General features: G+C 39.9%; 1 protein-coding gene, 1 long non-coding RNA gene and 1 pseudogene across 7 annotated transcripts in view; 2 read left to right on the top strand and 1 right to left on the bottom strand.

Annotated features, from left to right (window-relative positions):
- The window catches only part of Kcnq5 (potassium voltage-gated channel subfamily Q member 5), a 565805-nt gene that overhangs the window by 112141 nt on the left and 433599 nt on the right, over nucleotides 1–20065 (bottom strand). For all 4 annotated transcript variants that reach the window (XM_039083095.2, XM_039083094.2, NM_001134643.2 and 1 more), the window contains exons 4-5: nucleotides 1772–1947; nucleotides 1395–1520 (exon numbers count right to left, since the gene is read on the bottom strand). In XM_039083095.2, the coding sequence (XP_038939023.1) occupies nucleotides 1395–1520; nucleotides 1772–1947 (302 nt within the window). The remainder of the gene's footprint in view (nucleotides 1–1394; nucleotides 1521–1771; nucleotides 1948–20065) is intronic.
- LOC134480561 (uncharacterized) overlaps nucleotides 1–20065 on the top strand; it is a 69688-nt gene that overhangs the window by 41577 nt on the left and 8046 nt on the right. The gene's annotated exons all lie outside the window — the stretch shown is intronic.
- Nucleotides 1941–4152, top strand: LOC134480560 (ferritin light chain 1-like; annotated as a pseudogene).

The raw sequence follows: 20065 nt of genomic DNA on the forward strand, positions 1-20065 counted from the left end.
CTCCCCTTTAAAACACCGTAAACATATAAAATAAAAAGAACTATAATTCTTATATTGTATAAGGTATTCTCATATCCTGTAAATTCTTTTTAGGGAGCAAGTTCCAAATGGCCATTTTGTAAATTCTTCACCATGCATTGAGAACTTTTGCCTGAAAGGAAAAATGCATTATTCACAGTACACCCTTTCCAGACTATTGCATTCTGTGTCTTTGTGACTTTCTGAGCTACTTTACAACTGGGTAAATTGAAGATAACACATATCAATGCAAAAAAATAATTTTTGCTGTATATGTGCAAATAAATTTTGTATAGTGGATGTTCACTGATCTGTTTCCTATATCACGAAAGCAGACAGATTTCCCTCTATTTGTCCTTACGTTTCAATATCCTGAATTTAGGAATCCCTTCTGGGCTCTGTTCATTATTATGAACTGACTGTCACATGTGCCTGATGAATTATTTAAATGAATTAAATATAATAGGCAGCATGCATTTAATTTTTAATTTTCTCTCCTGGCTGTCCTGGAACTTGCTCTGTAGACCAGGCTGGCTTGAAACTCAGAGCTCTTCCTGCCTCTGCCTCCCTAGTGCTGGGATTAAAGGTGTGCACCACCACTGCCCAGTTGTTTTCTATTTGTACAACAACTGTTACTTTTTGCTTTTACCTTGCTTGAAAAATATTTGTAACAGTGTAAAGTGGCATTGTGAATGGGAAATATTGTATGATTGCTGCTCTGCCGGCTCAGATGCCCCTCACAGCATTCTCGTCTTCATTGATCGATCCATTTAATTATTCTCTCTTTGTCTCAGCTGCCTTTCCAATTTTTTTTGTTTCTGCTATTTTTTTTTTGAAAGTGTGGTGCTATTTAGCCCCCAGACTGACTTTAAACTCATGATCCGTCTACCTCAGTGTTAAGACTTCTGGCCTGTACCTCCACACACTCCTTCCTTTCACTCTTTCGACAACTAAAACCCCTCCTTTCTTTCTTTCTTTTCTTTCTTTCTTTTCTTTCTTTCTTTCTTTCTTTCTTTCTTTCTTTCTTTCTTTCTTTCTTTCCTTTTTTTCCGGAGAGACAAATCATGTCATGAATTGTCTGTTTTGGTTTATAAAGTTAAAACAAATAATCCTGCTAACATTTTGTATTTTCAAAATGGTAATTTTTACTTAGGAAACAGCCAAGCCCTCAAAAAATATAAATGATAATTTAGGTGTTAAGTTTAACTTTGTTTGCCCCAAAAGGCACGGAAACTCCTCAGACCTCTTACAAATACCATATATTTCCATATTCACCCCTTTAGGAGGTTAATTTTTCATTGAGACCATTTGCTATGTTATATTCAGGGGAGACATTCCGTAATAGCTAGTAGATAAAAACAAATTTTTATACTTACTGTGCCCCACCAGAGAGCATCCGCATATGTTGAAAACTCTTTATTGGCATCTTTTTCCACAAGATAGACAAGGAAGGATGAAAAAATAAGAACCAGAAATCCAATGTACCAGGCTGTGATTAATTCCTAGGTATAAAAGGGATTAAAAGATTTTAGAGGTGACAGTATTCTTTGGCAGAGGAAACATGAACTCTAGGTATGATTCAATCATGTTCCTACTTCTAGGAAATATACGAAGGTTTTAAAATAGCGCATTACATATCAGGGCTTCAAATGGCTTAAGCTACAGTCTGTAGCAATGATGTTTATTAAACCTGATCACAATCAACAGAACATTTCAAACTTTTTCCTATACAATGCAGAAAGAGCAGCTTTACCTTGCTGTGAGCGTAAACCACGGAGCCCAGCAACTTCCAGGTCCCTCCCCTTCTGTCCATGCGCACCATACGCAGGATCTGTAGGAACCGGAGACTTCTGAGCGCTGACGTGGCGAAAATATTACCCTGAGTTTTTGCAGAAACAACTGCTATTGAAGCGATAAGAACAATGGTATCTGAAAGAAACAGGTTGAGACATCCTTAAGTCACACGAGTAATATATTTTAGATCTCAAAACAATATTTCTGAAATGTTCATGTGGGTCAGTTTGAGTAAACAGACACTCTGTTTCGCCTACCAGGACGTACGTAGTAGCAGGGAGTCTATTGACTGCAGAGCGAAAAGGCCCAGAACATGACCTACCTGTCACTTTAGCTCTGGTCCCTTGACCACTGTGCACTTTTACCTGTACAATTTTGAATCACATAAGCTTCAACAGATTGACAGCAGCCTCCAGGGATTTTAGTGTCTTGGGAAGCTGCAAGGCTATGAAGTTTTCTTTCAAGCAATTCTTCTTTCATTAACTGGCTCGTCTGCGGCAGGAGGCTCCCAACTAGCCCCCAACACTCTGGCTCCCTGGTTAATGGGACAGAGAAGTCAGATTCTATGCCCTGATAAAATGTCCTTGCTTGGTACCATAATGACTCTTGTTAGTTTTGCCAAACAATATCATATCCTCTTTTACCCAACTATTCTCTTGTGTTGTGGAGTCCACAGTTGTGCTTACTGCTTAACGAAAGTCTCCAGTAATCTGAAAGCTCTAGATGTTCTGAAAGATCAGTATGTTCTTTGAACTTGGCTGCCAGTTCGGTGACAGTTTCGTACACAAATCAAATATGTCTATAACAATACAGTATGCAATCATGCACCATGTACTTTGTGTGGAAATGGATACTTAATGTTTGATGTTTCTGGCATTTGACTTTAAAAAAAAAATCAGTTCTTTTTGTAAAAGAGAAAAGACAAAAAAACAGAAAAGAGAAATTGTAAAATAGGAACACCGCCTTGGAGGTCCCGTGGATCTGTGTCTTGCTTCAACAGTGTTTGGAAGGAACAGACCGGGGGACTCCCATTTTATTAGCTTGCAGCCGTCTTACAAGTCTCTCCAGTCGCAGCCTCCGGGACCATCTTCTCATCGACTTCGGCTCCTAGGACCAGCCAGCACCGTCTGGAGGTTAGTCCCATACTCCGGATCAGCCATGATCTCTCAGATTCATCAGAATTATTTCACCGAAGTGGAAACTGCCACGAACCGTCTGATCAACTTGCACTTGCAGGCCTCCTACACCTACCTCTCTCTGGGCTTCTTTTTTGATCAGGATGACGTGGCTTTGGAGGGCATAGGCCACTTCTTTCGCAAATTGGCTAAGGAGAAGTGCGAGGGCACCGAGCCTCTCCTCAAGTTGCAGAACGATCGCGGGGGCCATGCACTCTTCCGGGATATGCAGAAGCCATCTCAAGATGAGTGGGGGTAAAACCCAGGAGACCATGGAAGCTGTCTTGGCCCTGAAGAAGAACCCGAACCAGGTCCTCTTGGATCTGCATCCCCTGGGTTCTGCCAGCACAGATCCTCATCTCTGTCTCTTCTTGGGGAAGCCACTTCCTGGATAAAGAGGTGAAGTTCATCAAGAAGATGGGCAACCACCTGACCAACCTCCGTAGGGTGGCAGGGCCACAACCAGCATAGTCAGGTGTGCACCATGCACCTCTGGGCGAGTATCTCTTTGAGCGCCTCACTTTCAAGCAGGAATAGGAGGCCTTCCGAGCGAAGCCGCCTTAGGACCTCCACCTGGATGAACCTCTAAAACCACTGGGCAGCTTTGTAACCACTCTGAGCCTCTCCCAAGTCTTGGAACAAGTAAAATAAAGCCTTTTGAAACAGAAAAAAAAAAAGAAATTGTAAAATAGAAAAGACAAAAGAGGACATAATCACTCAAAATTAAATCCATACATGGTAGGAAGAGGGTTTTGAGGTCTTAAGAACAAAGAGAAAAAGAATGGCATCCTTTGGCAATGTTAGGGTTCACTTCTCTTCAAGTCAAATTTCCTTCCTGCTTCAAGTAGGCTGTGCACGAGTGGGCTTCCACACGCCAAGGCTGAGTTTGTTCCGAGGGTCTAAGGTGTAGCACTTGACATGTGTCTATGATTCTCAGGAACGACAGATGTATAAATGTACCTTCTTCATTCAGATTTTCCTTCCCAATGGTGAGACCTCCTTGGGTCAACTGCCAGAGTATGTCTGAGTCACTCTGCCGGTGGCCCTCTTAGATCCTGGGTCCGAGAGAAAGGATCAGTGATTGACAGCACAAGGATGAGGCAGGGGACATTTGTGGTCAGACCTAGACTCTACCTTGTGATGAGGTACCAGAAGGCCTCAAATGTATCCTTTCCTGCTGCTGAGAAGGTACCAAATGTTGCTGCAGACATGGAAGACATTTTAAGTTATGGAAATGTGCGATCTAATCTCATTTGAGCTGGCATATGCATCAATGAGTGTAGGCTAGAAAAGCATATGAAAATTTGCCTAGGTTATCACCATTAATTAGCTGTAGGGAGGTAGGCAATCAGGTGATATTAAATACAGGGAATTTTTATTTTCCAAATTCTAAATTTTCATAATGTTGGGGTTTTCTTATACACAAATATATAAACTAAAATAAAAAATTTAAAAAAAATGTGATATGCACACAAAAATCATGGTTTTCACCATTTGGAAATAACTTACTGTGATAACTATGACTTCGAAGAGACACTGATTTTATGAGCCCGGTAGATATTTTTTGCTTTTATTTTGTTGTATTCCTGCATATTACCAACTTCATACTTCTTCATGTTCTGAAGCAGTCAAAACACTGGAAAGATTATCTAACTAACTAAAATAACTACCATGCATGGTATTTCTATAATTTTTACACTGTATCATTTAAAAATACTTTTTAATTGTGTGTGTGTGTGTGTGTGTGTGTGTGTGTGTGTGCACGTGAGTACAGATACCACAGAGATTAGCAGGTATTTGAGACCCAGGAGGTAGATTTACATGCAGTTGTAAACCATCACCCACCTTGGCTGATGGGAACTATATCCTGGCTCTCTGTGAAGTAATATGCTACCTTAACTTCTGCAGTCTCTCTAGACCCCAGTCTTATTTCTGACATGTGTGCTTGTCCACAAAGGCCACAAGAGGACAAGAGAAACCTTGGAACTAGCGTAACAAATGTTCGCGAGCTACCATGTGGGTGCTGGGAACTGAGCCCGGGTTCTCTGCAAGAGCAGGCAGTGCTCTTAGCCACCAAGCCCTTTCTCCAGCCCCACAAACTTGTCTTGAGTGTTAGGAAACTTATTAATTAGAAATTCTATGGATTTCATTTCCGGGATGAAGACAGGTGTGGAATAAATGCATTGTACTGTTGGTTTTTTTTTTTTTAAATCGATTTGTCAATCTTTTAGACAAATACCTTCAAAAGTATGCTGTGAATTTAGCACATTACAGAAAAGCTAGAGAAAGTAAAAGGAGCACTGTTAGTTTGAAGAAAATTTAAAATTAGTCACACAGTGATTCATAATCTAAATGTCTAAAGTCAGGAAACATGCAAAGGTAACTGCAGATTGGATTTAATACCCTCATTGTAATTCTGATCAGAAGAGGAAACTAGAAGTCAGGAAAATGAGCAGTTAAATGACACAGAACTAACTTTCTCTCTCTCTCTCTCTCTCTCTCTCTCTCTCTCTCTCCTTTCTTTCTGATTTCTTTCTTTCTTTCTTAGAACACACTCTTTTTCTTTCTCCTTTAATCAGCACCACCTACAGTATTTGCTAGGGTCCTGTGGAATTTAGGAGTAATTTTTTCTTCATATGTTTATTATGTTTCTTGTTAGTTAATTTAGCTTATAGAATGGAGGTTCCATAGACTTGAATCACTGGGTTTTGTTTTTTTTATTTTCCTCCTTTTTATGTAGCCTAAGAACTTTCTGAAAATAAAAATCTCCTAACTACCTCTGACAGTAAATGCAGTGTAAAACTTACAGAAAAAACCTCAGATTAAAAACAAAAATGCCTAAAAGTAGCTTCTATACTGTATCTCGTTAAGAACTACAGTGCAGGGCTGGCGAATCAGCTCAGCAAGTAAATGTACTTGCTCCCAAGCCTGATGATGTGTATTTGATCTCCATAACCCGCATAGTGGCAGGACTGACTACCACAGTCGTTTTCTGACATTAATACTGTGCTGCAGTGAGTCCTCCCAATAAATAATAAATAAAGCAATAAAAAAAAAAACCCAAGTGAACTTCATTCACTACTGTGTAGGCTAATCAAAATATATAATTTAAAAAACAATAGTTGAACACAGATGGACAATGGACAATGGTTCTGCAGAATTGGGCTGGATGAAAATCTAGAGGCAGGATTGGGATATATCCTTAAGCAGGAAGTTATTGGTTAGGGAACACCAAAGGTCTTTGAAATAGCACAAGATATTGCCGTTGCCCTTGGCTGCTCATCGTAGCTGGATGTTAGGACACTATTGCAGAAGACATGATATACTTTGGTGTCAGGACATGGAGAAAGCAAATAGGAACTAATCTGAAAACCTCTTTACTTATGACTGACTCTCACAGGGCTGGAACATGTTATGTAGGTCACTGGGGGAGAAGGGACATTAATGTATCCTGTGGCCAACTCTTTACAGTAAGATACTAACTTTCTAGGCATGTGCCACTGGTGCAATAGTAGACCAAAGGGTGTGTAGTAACCAACTTTTTGTAGATTGGATTTGAGGCCTGCTCTACAGGAAGGAATTTGTGTCTGGTACCATAAACTTAGCCAAAGGCGTAGGAGGTCATAGACCTTAAAGAGGAACCCACCATTGCTATTTTAGCAAATGACATGTTGTTATACAATTGTCTAAACATTTAAGTTTACATTCACGCACTAGTGGATTCCCCATTCTTTTCTAGGGAATATTCTCTTTTCTAGTCCGTATTTAATTCAGACATTCATAATTGGTCAGAGTGTCAGAATATGTGACTCTTAGTACTCAGGCCCCAAGTGGGACACCTAGAACAGCAACAAGGGTCAGAGAACAGCACAAAAGAAGGGATAGAAAAAATAAACACATGAGCCAGAAGCTAGGAGGAGTGCTGTGAAGCCCTGTGTTTTAGACAAGGCATGGCTACTGGATTCACAAGCGCTCTGGGGCTGTAGTTACCAGTCCATGATCAGTTAACAAGAAGAACTAACCGGAGTCAATTATTTAGTAACTAGAAGAAAGGAGAGAACAAAAGGGACAGGAGGATGCACGGAGGTGCCTGGGGAGAGTGGGATTGAAGAATTGGGAGATCTGGGTAGAGTGAACCTGATTTGAGGGTACCTATGATCAAGATTCAATGTCTCAATGTATGAAGAGATGAAACATGAATATAAGATACTCTGTTACAAATACAAGGACATATTTTGAAACATTGGAGCTTTGCATTTCGTGAAGACACTCCATTTCAGTATAGGTAAGACCAATAGGCAGCCCCTGCGGCTGAGTGATTCATTGGGCATAGTTATTAGAAAGTATTCAGATTTATTTGTTTATTGGTTTATGCATTTAGCAGTAACCCAGGGTTAAAATTAAATCGGTCGTCCCTCAGGGTCACTTGTAGATTTGCAGAGACATATTTGATTGTCACAGATGAGAGGAAGTTGCTATTGATATCTAGTGGTCAGAAGCAGTATTTCTTTTTGATTTTTCAAAAATTTTATTTAATTTTTTACTTACTCACTTTACATCCCGCTCACTGCCTTCTCCCAGTGACCCCCTCCCATAATCCTTCCCCTATCTTCTCTCCCCTTCTCCTCTGAGCAGGTGGGGGCCCCCTGGGTATCCCCCCACCCTCACACTTCAAGTCTTTGTGAATCTAGGTCCTTCTTTTCTTTTAAAATTGTTTTATTATTTATTGGGAGGCCGCACCACAGCACATGTGTGACTATCAGAGGACAACTTGTGGTAGTCATTTCTTCCGCTATGTTACCTGTTGCACATGAGGACGCCAGAGGAAAACTTGTACCAGTCGTTCTGTACTACTATGAGGGTTCTGGAGAATCAGTCAAGCTGCCAGGAATGGCAATAAGCACTCTACCGATTGAGATATCTCTTTTAGCTATGAACATATAAATATATTTTAAGTGTCATTTTGGGTGTAATTGAGAGTGACATTTTTGGGCATAAGAAGCAATGTTTTTGTTTTGTTTTGTTTTTTTTTGCTAAATGTCCTTTAATATCTAATGTGGTCCAATGAACAAAGAATGACTTAGCCCCAAATGTCACTAGTCCTGAGGTTAAGGAATCCTGATTGTGTGTGTGTGTGTGTGTGTGTGTGTGTGTGTGTGTGTTACTGTATCTAATCATTTGAGCCACTCTGTGAACAAATTGAGAAACTGAAGATCGTAGCAGTCAACAACCGAGGCTCAACCTCTGTAAGCAGCGTAGCCAGTGCTGAGGCTGCGTAAGAGCTGTGCTATATCAGTCTTTGGCTGAGAAAGTCTGGCTAGGATGGTGATGGGGGAGAGAAAAGCGAAAAGTTATGAAAATAAGGTGTATAATGAAACAAGAATAAGTTGTTATGACTCAAAGCCTTGAGGGAAGGCAGAGTGCAGGAAGGGGAACAGACAGACAGACAGACAGACAGATTCTAAGAACAGAAGCTCTTTTTATGAGTGTATCAAGGGGAAAACGGGGCTAAAGAAAGACATAGAAAAGCTAAGAAATAAAGAGCTTAAAGACCGTATGAAAAAAGAAAACATGTAGGTCTAATGCTTACTTCTTCCCAAGGAAATAGATCTGAATACCTTGGGAAATGTCAAAAGATCACGGAGTGATTCTAAGCAGCCGGGAGAAATAGAAAACAAAGACCAATACTGTATTGTGGAGGACGTTCACAGTGTGCTGAATGGAGGAGTCATGATGTACTGAGTCATTTAGAAAGATTTATCAATGATTTTTCTTTTTTGAGGTTTGGGGAAACTGGAAATGATCTGAACACATTAAAATCCATAACGATATTTAAGACGTGCTGGAGTCTTTATCAGATTCTTCTAACTTAGCTCCAGTATTGTGTAGTCAGCAAAATCCATATGAATGGATCGTTACAGGTGGAGTTTAAAGGAGATTAGTCACTGTGAGCTCTTATTAGAAGGCAGATTCACATGCAAAGGCACCGGGTCATAGACCTCACGGCTGGGTTAAAGCAAGGGCAGATATACGTCTGTACTGGACACGCTTTGCTTTCTGCCACGATTGCCCTACATACATGATGCATCTGATAGGACTCAGCTCAATGGGAAGAACTGAATTATAAGGACCGAGAAGAGCATGTCTGGACACTTCAACATTAGTGATCGTAAGGAGAAAGACATTTTAGAAGTAACACACAGGACAGCCATGGCTGGAGCCCTGCACATGCTGAACATGCGAGGCAAAATTCTTTCTAGATTCTTAGACGATCTTCAGAAATTCTCAGAAAGCTTCTCCTAACACCATGCATATCTTCCTTGTACTTAAAATTCTTTGCATTTTATTGTTTTTGAAGGCCAATAAACCCCAAATTGGAAAATTGGAGTGATTTTAGTGAAATAGATGTTTTAAAGTTTTACACACACACACACACACACACACACACACACACACACACAATCAAAATACCATAAGTATGTAGAAGAAAACAATGAATTGATTTATCTATCAATTAATAAGGTTTTGACTCATGGTCGTGTTAGTAAAATGATGAAATCAGTGTATATCTATGGATCTATTTTTTTTTTTTTTTGGTTCTTTTTTTCGGAGCTGGGGACCGAACCCAGGGCCTTGCGCTTCCTAGGCAAGCGCTCTACCACTGAGCTAAATCCCCAACCCCCTATGGATCTATTTTTATTTTAAAAATATTTCTTTTATTTTTTGAGATCATTATATAGTTATATAATTTCCCCACTCATTTCTTGTCTCCAAACCTGCCCATGGATGTCTCTTTCACCTCTTCAAATTCATGGAATCTTTTTTCATTAACTGTTATTCATAGCTACTTATATGAATATATGGATATATGGATATGAAATATATATATGTATATATATATATATATTTTTTCCTGAATATATAAATATCACCTGCTCAGCCTACTTGTATTATGTTTTTAGGGATGTCCATTTGCAGGATTCTTTTAAACACTTTTTTCTAGATAGAGAATTGCAATTACATGTTCTGGATTTTGACTGAGGTCAGGGTAGACACAAAATGATGGCACTGACTCTCATGAACGGCATTGGAAAGCAATCATTTCTTTCTCTTCGCTAGTAAAGCACAGCATTATTCCTAACAATAATAGTAGTGGATTAAATGCTGTGGTGAGTATGTTATAAACATGACTAAACTGCTCTAAGAGTCTGCATGTAGCCCTGTATAGTATAAATCATTACCAATTGTATGTGTGTGCGTGTGAGTTTCACAGATTCCTTGGGCTCACGTTATTTGGAATTATCCAGAATGACTCTGTCCATTTTCCCTTATTTTGTTTTGGCTACTCTGTGTGCTTAGTCAGAGATCATTGTTGATCTGGATTGCCTGTGTAACGGCCCAGCACAGGTAATAGCTTCAACATAGAAAGCTATCCTTGCCAAGACGGTGCCCACTCAGGGGTTCCCTTTACCTTCAGCCCTTCTGAATGAGATGATGTGACCACTCTTAGGTGATAGGAAATGAGTGGACATATTTATCATGTTTAGGCTGCACACACACACACACACACACCACACACACACACACACACATACACACAGAGCTTCCTCTTTCCCTGTGCATCAGCTTCATGTCGTGATGGCTTCATGTTCCGAGAAGCCATGTGTAGCAGCTTTTGTCAGCCTCAATAACCGTGTAGAGTAGAAAAATCCCTTATCGCATTTTGCTCTCAATGGGAAGCACCTTCATTAAACAAGGAGAACATTAACTTCTACTTTAAGTTACTGTAACGAGGGGATTTGGATGTTGTAATAATAAGCATTATTCAACTATTTTTGTGATACCAAAATTAGAAAATGCAGTTTTCTATTAAGAATGGATTAATGGAAAATAATATGGTACTTCCTTTTTAGGAAATGCAGGGTAAGGAAGTAGGATAAAGGATATGGCGCCTGTCTGGGTTCTAACCCTGGATGTGCCTCTTGTTACCTGGATTTCCTGGGTGAAGTTGGTGAACCTCTCTGTGGCTCATTTTGTTCATAAAATAAAGATCCAAAAGTCTCTATGTCATGCGGACCTTACATTACACATGGGAATGTGTAATAAATAGCTAATTTATTATTGCTGTCAGTATTGCCTAGATATCAATCAACAACAAGATCCATGATCATGTTTTAAAGGACGAGATAAACTTATTCCAATTATCCGTATGTTGGAGAATTAATTTCACAGCAGAATATGTAGGATGATTCCGACTTGCTTCACAAAGGGATCTTGTGATCTTATAGTATAAATGCAAGCAAATGTTCTTATGTATTTGTGTGTGTGTGTGTGTGTGTGTGTGTGTGTGTGTGTGTGTGTGTGTGCGCGTGCGTGCTTTTATCTATGCTTGTTTCCATCTCAGTGGTTATTGTCTTTGGGCAGAAGCGTGTGTAAAACTGAGGGTGTGTATGTACCCAGTAGTTTCTAGAGCAAGCATGTATGGACAGCTCTTGTATTGAATAAAACAAGTTATGGTTCAGATAGGTTAGTACATTAACCAAGGTAATTTGTTTAGTCAGAGGTAAGGAAATGGGCAACATTTATTGAGTACCTCTGATATATGAGCCTGTGAGGTGAGCTTAGTTTAAAGATTCTACTTCATTACTTCTCTATAATTGTTCTCCAAGGAGGCCCAGAGGCCTACCAATGTGGAGTTCCCAGTTCTGCCCCTTGCTAGCTGTGTGGCCTCAGGTCTATTAATCTTGTGGAGTCTTAGAGTCCTGGAACTCAGGAATAGACTCACTTTTCTCCTAAGGCTTGTGGCAGGATTAAGTGAGATAAGACACATTAAGCCCTTCGCCTGCCTTCGTGTGCTTGGAGACATGATGACTTCTTAATATCAAAGAATAAAAATGTTAAACATATGTCTGCATCCTTAACACTTTTATAGATCGAGGATTGATATTAAACAAGTTTAGGGATCACATCCAAGGTCATTTAGTTAGTTAGTGGAGGCAGGAATCAAACTCATGGTTCTCTGATTCCAGCTTGCATCTTACTCCAGGCTTCCCTTTGGCAACAGAGAGCAGAATGTCTGGAAACAGCCACGCAGGCAGTCACTAAGTCTTACATGACTTCTAAACATATTAAGGAAGATGTCAACTTAAAATGGTTTCCATCAGGATAAAATTTTGTCAAAACTCTTATATTTAATATATATATATATATATATTTTAGGTACTCAGTAGGACAATAAAATATGACCCAGTTGTTAGCATGCCTTATCTGCAAGTGTCCATTTCTGAATGAGTTTGCCATTTATTACTGACATACAGATGGTATGTAGCACAAATATTGTTGCCAACATAGCAAGGAAAGGAGAGACTGAAATTTCGTGGTTCCATTGGAATTGCCCGTGTACCTGTACGAAGAAACAGCGAGGTAAGATACAGGGGCATAATCAACCCAACTATGCCCGGTGTAAGGTCCAGTTCTGCACTGGACTTAGGGCCCTTCTAATATCTCAGGTCTGATTCCCTATCATCAAGATGAGATGAATTAAACCAGAAAGTCAAAGATCCCAATTCTGAATTTCTAGAATTCTAAGGGATGGTAGACACGGTTGAATTATGAGACACCAGCAAGAACGTTTGGGAAATGATCTTTTCCTAATTTTTCTCACCCATTTGGTTTATTGGGGATCGATGGAAACACAAACAGCTAATTTACTTAAGATGCGCTCCTGTGTACAATTTACACATTCCTTCGACAAATTCTTTTGTAGTAATGATAGAAGTACCCGGAAGAGAACATCCCCTCCAGCCCTTCTAGAGCTTATGTTGAGCAGGGCGGGCCTGACAGCAAGCTAATCTCAGGGCATCATGTAAGTAGCAAAGATCTGGAGAAATACAAAGCAGATAGCGAATGGGACCATAAAGGAACACGTGCCTATGCCTGAAGTGTCACGGTCTGGGAAATTGTCTTCCTGGAGGTGCCTTGGAGTAGGAGGTGGGGTGGGGTATCTGTGACCTTGTTTCAAGAGAAAATGCTGTGGGTCTTAGGCGGAAACAGCCAGCACCTGTGTCAGACGTTGGAGATAAAGAGATACGGTTGTTAATTGAGTTCAGTGAGTGCTGGGTTTGGATAGCAGCTGGGGAAGGCTTTTGAATATCAGATCTGTATTTTATAACCTTTTTGTTATACTAATTACTTTGTTGTTGTTGTTGTTAATGTTAACATTGAACCCAGCTTGGGCATAAGCCTGGTGGCTAGTTAAGGTGTCCTGCCTGTTCTAGGAAGAGAGTGAGGTCAGCTTTATACAAGTGAGGGCGAAGTGGAGAAGGAAGCAGGTGGAGCTGAGCTGGGAATGAGGCTGGAGAAGCCCAGACTTGCTCACGTTCCCAGTGTGAAATAAATGAGGCCCAGGCTGCAATATGGGTTCTGAGTTGGACAGTAGGGTGAGTGAGGTGTCATTTATTGAGAAATGCTGGGACTGGAGAGGAAGACAGGAGTGCTGTTTAAGGGACCAAATTAGGACTCTCATTTGAACCTTGTTAAATTTGGCATGCCTACTAGATAACTGGTATACTCCATTTGAGGGTGGAGGGCAAGAGAGAAGTCAGGGCTGCAGATACAAGCAACCTCTTATTTGTTTATGCTATAGGAGTAATTTCCCTTACTGTCAGCAATCTATCAGAACTATTGTTTCAGGTTGGAGAGATGGCTCAGTGGGTAAGAGCATTGTCTGCTCTTCCAGAGGTCTGTGGTTCAATTCCCAGTACCCAACAACTGTCTTCAAATCCAATCTCTGGGGATCCAACTCATCCAGATATACATGGAGGCAAAACACCAGTGCACACAAAATAAAAATATGATTTGTGGAAAACTCTTACTTCAAAGTATGATCATAAATGATTAATTTCAGATGTAGGTCATAGATTGGAAGATGTAAGCAAGCTCTGTTTCTTTGTTAACACAGCAGAGAAGTGTTTGTTCCCCCTGAGAGTCACCATGATGTAAAAGTGGAGGTGAACAAATTCTATTTAAGGCCTAGGAAGCATCTTGAGTAAATCACCTGAGTATATTTTCATCAGTATTCAATATCAATATGGTAAAAAAAAAATCACAAGTATCTTGGGTGATTAAGAATGTGGGTTAGAGTTTTCTGTTAGCAGAAAAAATTTTTTTACAGTTTTTACAGTTTTCTTCTAGCACATATTTTCATAAACATCAAACGTCAAAACTGGAGCCAGTTTCAGTTCCCAAACAGAGCCCCAAATAGTATTTGACTACAGACTGGAACCTGAGAGTTGGATTCCAACCAAGGAGAGGATTAATATTGAAACTTCTACTGGAAATCCCCTGACCTCTGAAGATGAAATTCAGCACTCTGTGTCTCACGCTGGGTCAGAACTCGAGTGAACGCTTATTCGCTGACAGGTAACAACATCTTTGCAGTTTCAAATTCACAGTCGGCAAACACCAGAGCCTCCCTCCTTTCTCATACCTACATCCAGCACACAGCCGTTCTGAGTCCTGACTCATGGTCAGGTTTATTGCTGTTGGGATGTATTGTTCTTTTTTTCTTTCTTTCTTTGAGAAACTTGATCCTTGCTTTCAGATGACTTGCGGTTATGATTAATCAACACCTACTACTAAAAGGTTTCGAAAGCTCTTTGACCAGACTGGGCTATTTGGCTTTTGCAGGGGTGCTGCAATTTGAGCTTAAATATCACCAAGCAAAGGAAACCTATTGGTGGCAATTTATTCTATGTTTCATCTTTGGGAAATTGAGAATTACCCGGATCACCTGCCTCTCAATCTTTTCCAATGCACCATTTCTTATTTTAGAAATATGAAACGGATACAGTCTAGGCACTTGGCTAATCCTTGGGGATAAACACTGGGGTGTGGAAATGGAGTTTTCTTCCTGCTGTGGAGAATGAAGGGAAAGGGCTTTAAGGAAATAAATTAGAGTAAATACAAGCCACAGATAAATGCCTGGCACTCATTGTTACCTTGAAAGCCCACTCCCTCCCACTTTGAGATAAACACAGGCTATATCAGTCCACTTGTGGTTTTAGTGATATCATTAACCAGACATATTGTGCTTTATTATCTGTTATAGCCCCATCTTTATAAAATTTCTCCCAAACATTGCCCTCTTTTTAAAAAGTTTTAGAACTTCTCAATCTTGTATTTGTTTCTCTGTACCACTGCTTACGATCCATATAAATCTGCGTATGTTTTTAATCTGCGCTTAAAAAAGAACCTCTGTGCCCCAGAGAGAGGCTTGTATAAGCTGATCCAGTAAGTTCTTTCTGAGAGAGACTTAGAATTCGTAGGACCTGGTGATCGGAGCTGCACCTAGACTGTAACAATCACAAAAAATGCCAAAGCTATATGCAGAACCCTGTTTGGGACACTTTCTCCTCAGTATCAATTCCTTTCAGGTCAGGAACTCTCTGTAAAGCCATACTTCTGTTAAAGTGTGTGAGTGTGTATCTGTGGTGGTGGTGGTGGGCGTGGGGGGGGGGACCCATAAAGCTTATTAGAAACAGGTGCCCCTATAATCTAGGATTCCCCTCTAAAGAGGCTGAAGATGGCCTCAGAGAGTTCCAACCACTCAGGAGCTACAGGCTCCTTGTAACTAGATATGGAAAAGCACTGAGGAGAAATAATTTAGAAAATAGTTTCAGATGTGCGCATTCTAACAGAAAATACTCCGGGAAACCACAGAAACTCGATAGGAGAAGGATTCTGAAGGCACAGGATGGCGGAATGTCCTAAGGATTAGCTACAGCACTTTGATGTCCAAATTCCTAGCACAGATTTGGAGTCTGTGGTGGGAGCTAACAGCAAATATTTGAAATGTTTTGTAAAAGGCAGGAGTAAAAATTAAAAATAAAAGAGATTAAAAGAAAAATAGCAAAACAAAACCGAGAACCCCCCCCCCCAAAAAAAAAAAAACAAAAAAAACCAAAACCTGGACGGTATAGGATTAAAACTGCTAGGAGAAGAATCCAGAATTATAGAGTCTGTAAAACAAGTGCTTCAGTAAACAGAATAATCACATTCGCATGGCCAAACTAGAGAAAGTTCCAGGAGGTGAAGGTGCCATGTTTTCTCTCTTGCATTGCACAGTTACACGGAATATGTCGGTAGCAACAGGCATGCGTGAAGCATCATGCATGTATGACTGTGTCACCATGGTGGGCGGGGCCGATGTCCTCCAGTGGATGCCCACTAGCTAACAGCTGGCATTTCAATTCAGTAAGTACATATTGAATTTCACTTGAAGCCTCTAGGATGTGGTTTAGGGCTAGGTATGTACATACGTTAGGGCCAGTTTACACAGAGACATGCTGCCTACACTCACAAGGACGAAGTGAGAGTTGGTTGAAGAGACTACGGAGTGTAATGATATTTATCGATGAAGGAGAGATTCCCAGAGAACTTTTCGGGGCCAGTTAACCTGGTTAAGACTCCATGGATCCCTCCCAGGTTCCATCAGGGTAAACTGTAATCCACCAATTAGTTTGAAAGACACTCCACTAAAGACACTTCTTTAGCTACGGCACCCGCCATCCCTAAAGCAACTATATCTAATGGTCTCCAGGTTCCAAAAAATGACGAGATTGTTTCCTACCCTCTCCCTCTCATACAGCAAAGTTTATTCTTATTTTGCACCCATGAACTCTCAAATCTAGGGATACAGTATCGGTGAGAGTTTGCAGAGAAATAATAAAACATACTCAAGGAGGTGTTACTGTGTAGGCATTGAAAACTTTGTTCTATTTATGTTGACAGACCTGGGGCTGACAGGAGGGTACTCTGAACCCGCCATTGCTCATAATTTATCAAGTCAGCTACTGCTTAGACGCCAGGCAGCCAACAATGCTCTTCATACCTGTCGTCTGATTTTTCCTTCAACTTCTCCTGGAAGTTCTTTGAGAAGTCTGAAATTCCAAGTTTAAAATTCATTTCACATCATGAAGGCCAGACTAAAGCACACCACAAAACACCTTTTAGAATATGGTTTAAGAGAGTTAGAGGGGCTATTATATGCGTCTTTAGCTTCAAAATGAGAGCATTTGCATAAGGATCCTATGGTAAGTTATCCTTTGCCTTGCCCACGGAAATGGCAAAGTGCCCACAGTGTAAGTTCTGTGCCGCCATGCTTTTTGTGGACCGGTCTGCCACTGTTGTGCTGAAGGACAGTTGGCATTTAGACTGTTCTTGCTGTGATCCAAAGAGCTGTGCTTGTTATTCTGCCTGTGGATGATTATATATCTATCTATATCTATATCTATATCTATATCTATATCTATATCTATATCTATATCTATAATCTCAATGTCTTTATGACGTAAAGAGGTACGTGATGAGAAATTCTGCCTCTCCCAGTCAATCTTTCCTTGTGTCTTCAGATGAACGTTCTTACTCTCCTTCACTTCAAAATCTCTTCTCACTTCTCAAAATTCAGACACAAAACAATAAAAATGCTTATTTTTTACCCTTTCTCACACAAATACCAGCCCACTACACATTGTGCCCATGTCCTTTACGTTTCGTTTAACACAGCCTTGGCAGTACAGACAGACATCAACTGTGTTTTACTGTGCGGACATCCCCTAGTTGATTTAGCTAAAGCTTAGTGGTGAAAATATTATTCGGAAGCTCGGTTCGTGGGTGAAGAATAGATGCTTATGCTCTTTAAACAATCATGGATTTCTTTTCCTAAGCCATACTAGTTAGCAATCCCATGGTGTGTGTAGACTTGATTCAGCCATGTGGAATAACCAGAGATCCACTGAAACAGTGTCTGGTGGAACTGAAGGTTCCTGTCATTCTGGTAGCTAAGAGACTAGGACCGTATGCTTTTCTTAAGAGTGTGGCAGTGTGTTTAAGAGGCGTACTTTTCTTTCAGTGGCTTCGGTTCATCTCTTCCTTCTCATCCTTTATTTTGTACTGAGATGCTAGATTTCCTTTGACTTCTGTGTTCCTTCTGTCTTAAGGGCATCAGATTTTGTTTTAGATTGGAGGTGTACATATTTTTCTAAGTGTTTCCTACAGTTGCTTTTATTTTCGCTTCACGTGTCATGTAACAATCTTGGTTGCTTTTGTCTGTATTTGTAATCATGGTTAGGAAGTGAGTAAAAAAATAAATTATTAAAAAAAGACAGGCTTCTGAACTTTCAAGGTCATAGAGATTCTTATATCTGCTTTTCACTTTTTATTATCCCTGTCTGTTTTACATCTTGACTTACTTGGAATTTATCTTAAGTAAGACAGACATGGATCTAACATGACCTTTTCCTACATGAGCAGCTGGTTGCTCCATCATGGAAAAAGTATCTCAGTAAATCAAAAAATCCATGAATCTGATCATCCACTGATGTTTTACTGAAGGGGAAAAAAACTTTTCTGGTTGGTTGTGATAAAAAAAGCCACTGGGAAAAGTAAGGGAGATTTTGAAGAAATGGCAATCTTCAGTATAAGGGTTATCTGTTGCAGTAAAAGTAAAAGAGCAGCGAAACTGGTAATAGCTAAATAATAAACCAAATGAGTTTCTAAAATGAATAAAAAATGTGGTGTATCCATATCACAGGATATATTATTCAGCGGTAAAACAGATGAATTACTGAGGGCAGGTGCCCTCATTTTGAGTGAAGAAAAATGAGTTTCTAGAGCTTGTTATTGTATGAGTACAGTTCTAATTTCTCAGGGAGTAAGAAATCGAAAGTGAGCGAGCACTGACTTGTGGATCACAGAGGTTATGATCTGAGGGAAGGAGTGACTCTAAAAGCTCAACACTCGGGGTTGCAGGCCATGTTTCTGTTGACTGGTGGAAAGATTCTGAGTCTTGATAGTAATGGTACACAACTCTGTCCGTATGATAAAAATGTATAGCGGGGTTGGGGATTTAGCTCAGTGGTAGAGTGCTTGCCTAGGAAGCACAAGGCCCTGGGTTCGATCCCCAGCTCCGGGAAAAAAAAAATGTATAGCGACATACATATACAAAGCAGTGTGTGTAAAAACTAGTGAACTCTGAATAGGGTCAGATAACAGTAGGCACTCATGTTGTTTTTTTGTTGGGGAAAGCCAGAGAGAGGGTACATTCTAACATGGAGATTTGTAAGAAGGATTCAAAAATTTATTTCTGTGTAGGTTTTGGGGGAAAAAGCCAGATTGTAGACTAAGTGTTTAGAGAAAGAATTACCTTTATTTTGATACTTATAAGCATTCACTTTTTGACTTTATTCAATGTCTTCAAGGAGAAAGAGGAGGGAGATTTAGGGATAAGACTAAAGCCTCATCATATATTTTATTAATTTGACCCCACACTGCACATACCTGGCACAAGGGATAATGAAGTGTCAAGTCAGAACTTGAGCAGATGCCTTGTCCCTCTTTGATGTATGGTGTATTAAAGCTCCTAATCCGAGTCCCAGTTTCTTATGCCATAAAGTGTGGATCAAGTCCCTATTCCCTTTAGTACACTTTTTTTTTTTTAGGAATTACACAGAACAACTTTCATCCATGATTTATGATTAAAACCATGAAGTTTTATCCCTGCTGATGTAATACCAGGCAGCTCAGTCACTAATCTTTTATTATGTTCAGTTTCAAGGGAAATTTTCTATTTACGTTCAACCCCTATGGTACTCTCCCTTCTCTAATGTAGATGCAGCAAAAACGAAACCAATAGACTAGTGTATGTAATGTGTTTATATTTAGAGGAAAAAGGTCATCAGAAACAAAAATGAGGAAGCTCACTCATTACTCATTTGAAAGTTGAGCATACATGCACTTTTCCTCTTATGATGTGAACATTTTTGTAACTTTTTATTATTTTATTTTTATTTATTTATATTTATATATTATTTTCATTATGAACTTTATGTGTATGGTTGTTTTCCCTTCATGTATGTCTATATACCACATGCATACTTGACACCTGCTCTAGCCAGAAGAGGGAGAGTGTCAGATTCCCAGGAACTACATTTACAGAGGCTGTGGGCTGCCATGTATTTGCTGGGAATAGAATTTGGGTCCTTTAGAAGGGCAGCCAGTACTCTTAACTCCTGAGCCGT

This window comes from Rattus norvegicus, chromosome 9 (genome assembly GCF_036323735.1).
Source record: "Rattus norvegicus strain BN/NHsdMcwi chromosome 9, GRCr8, whole genome shotgun sequence".
NCBI classification, from domain to species: Eukaryota; Metazoa; Chordata; class Mammalia; order Rodentia; family Muridae; genus Rattus; species Rattus norvegicus.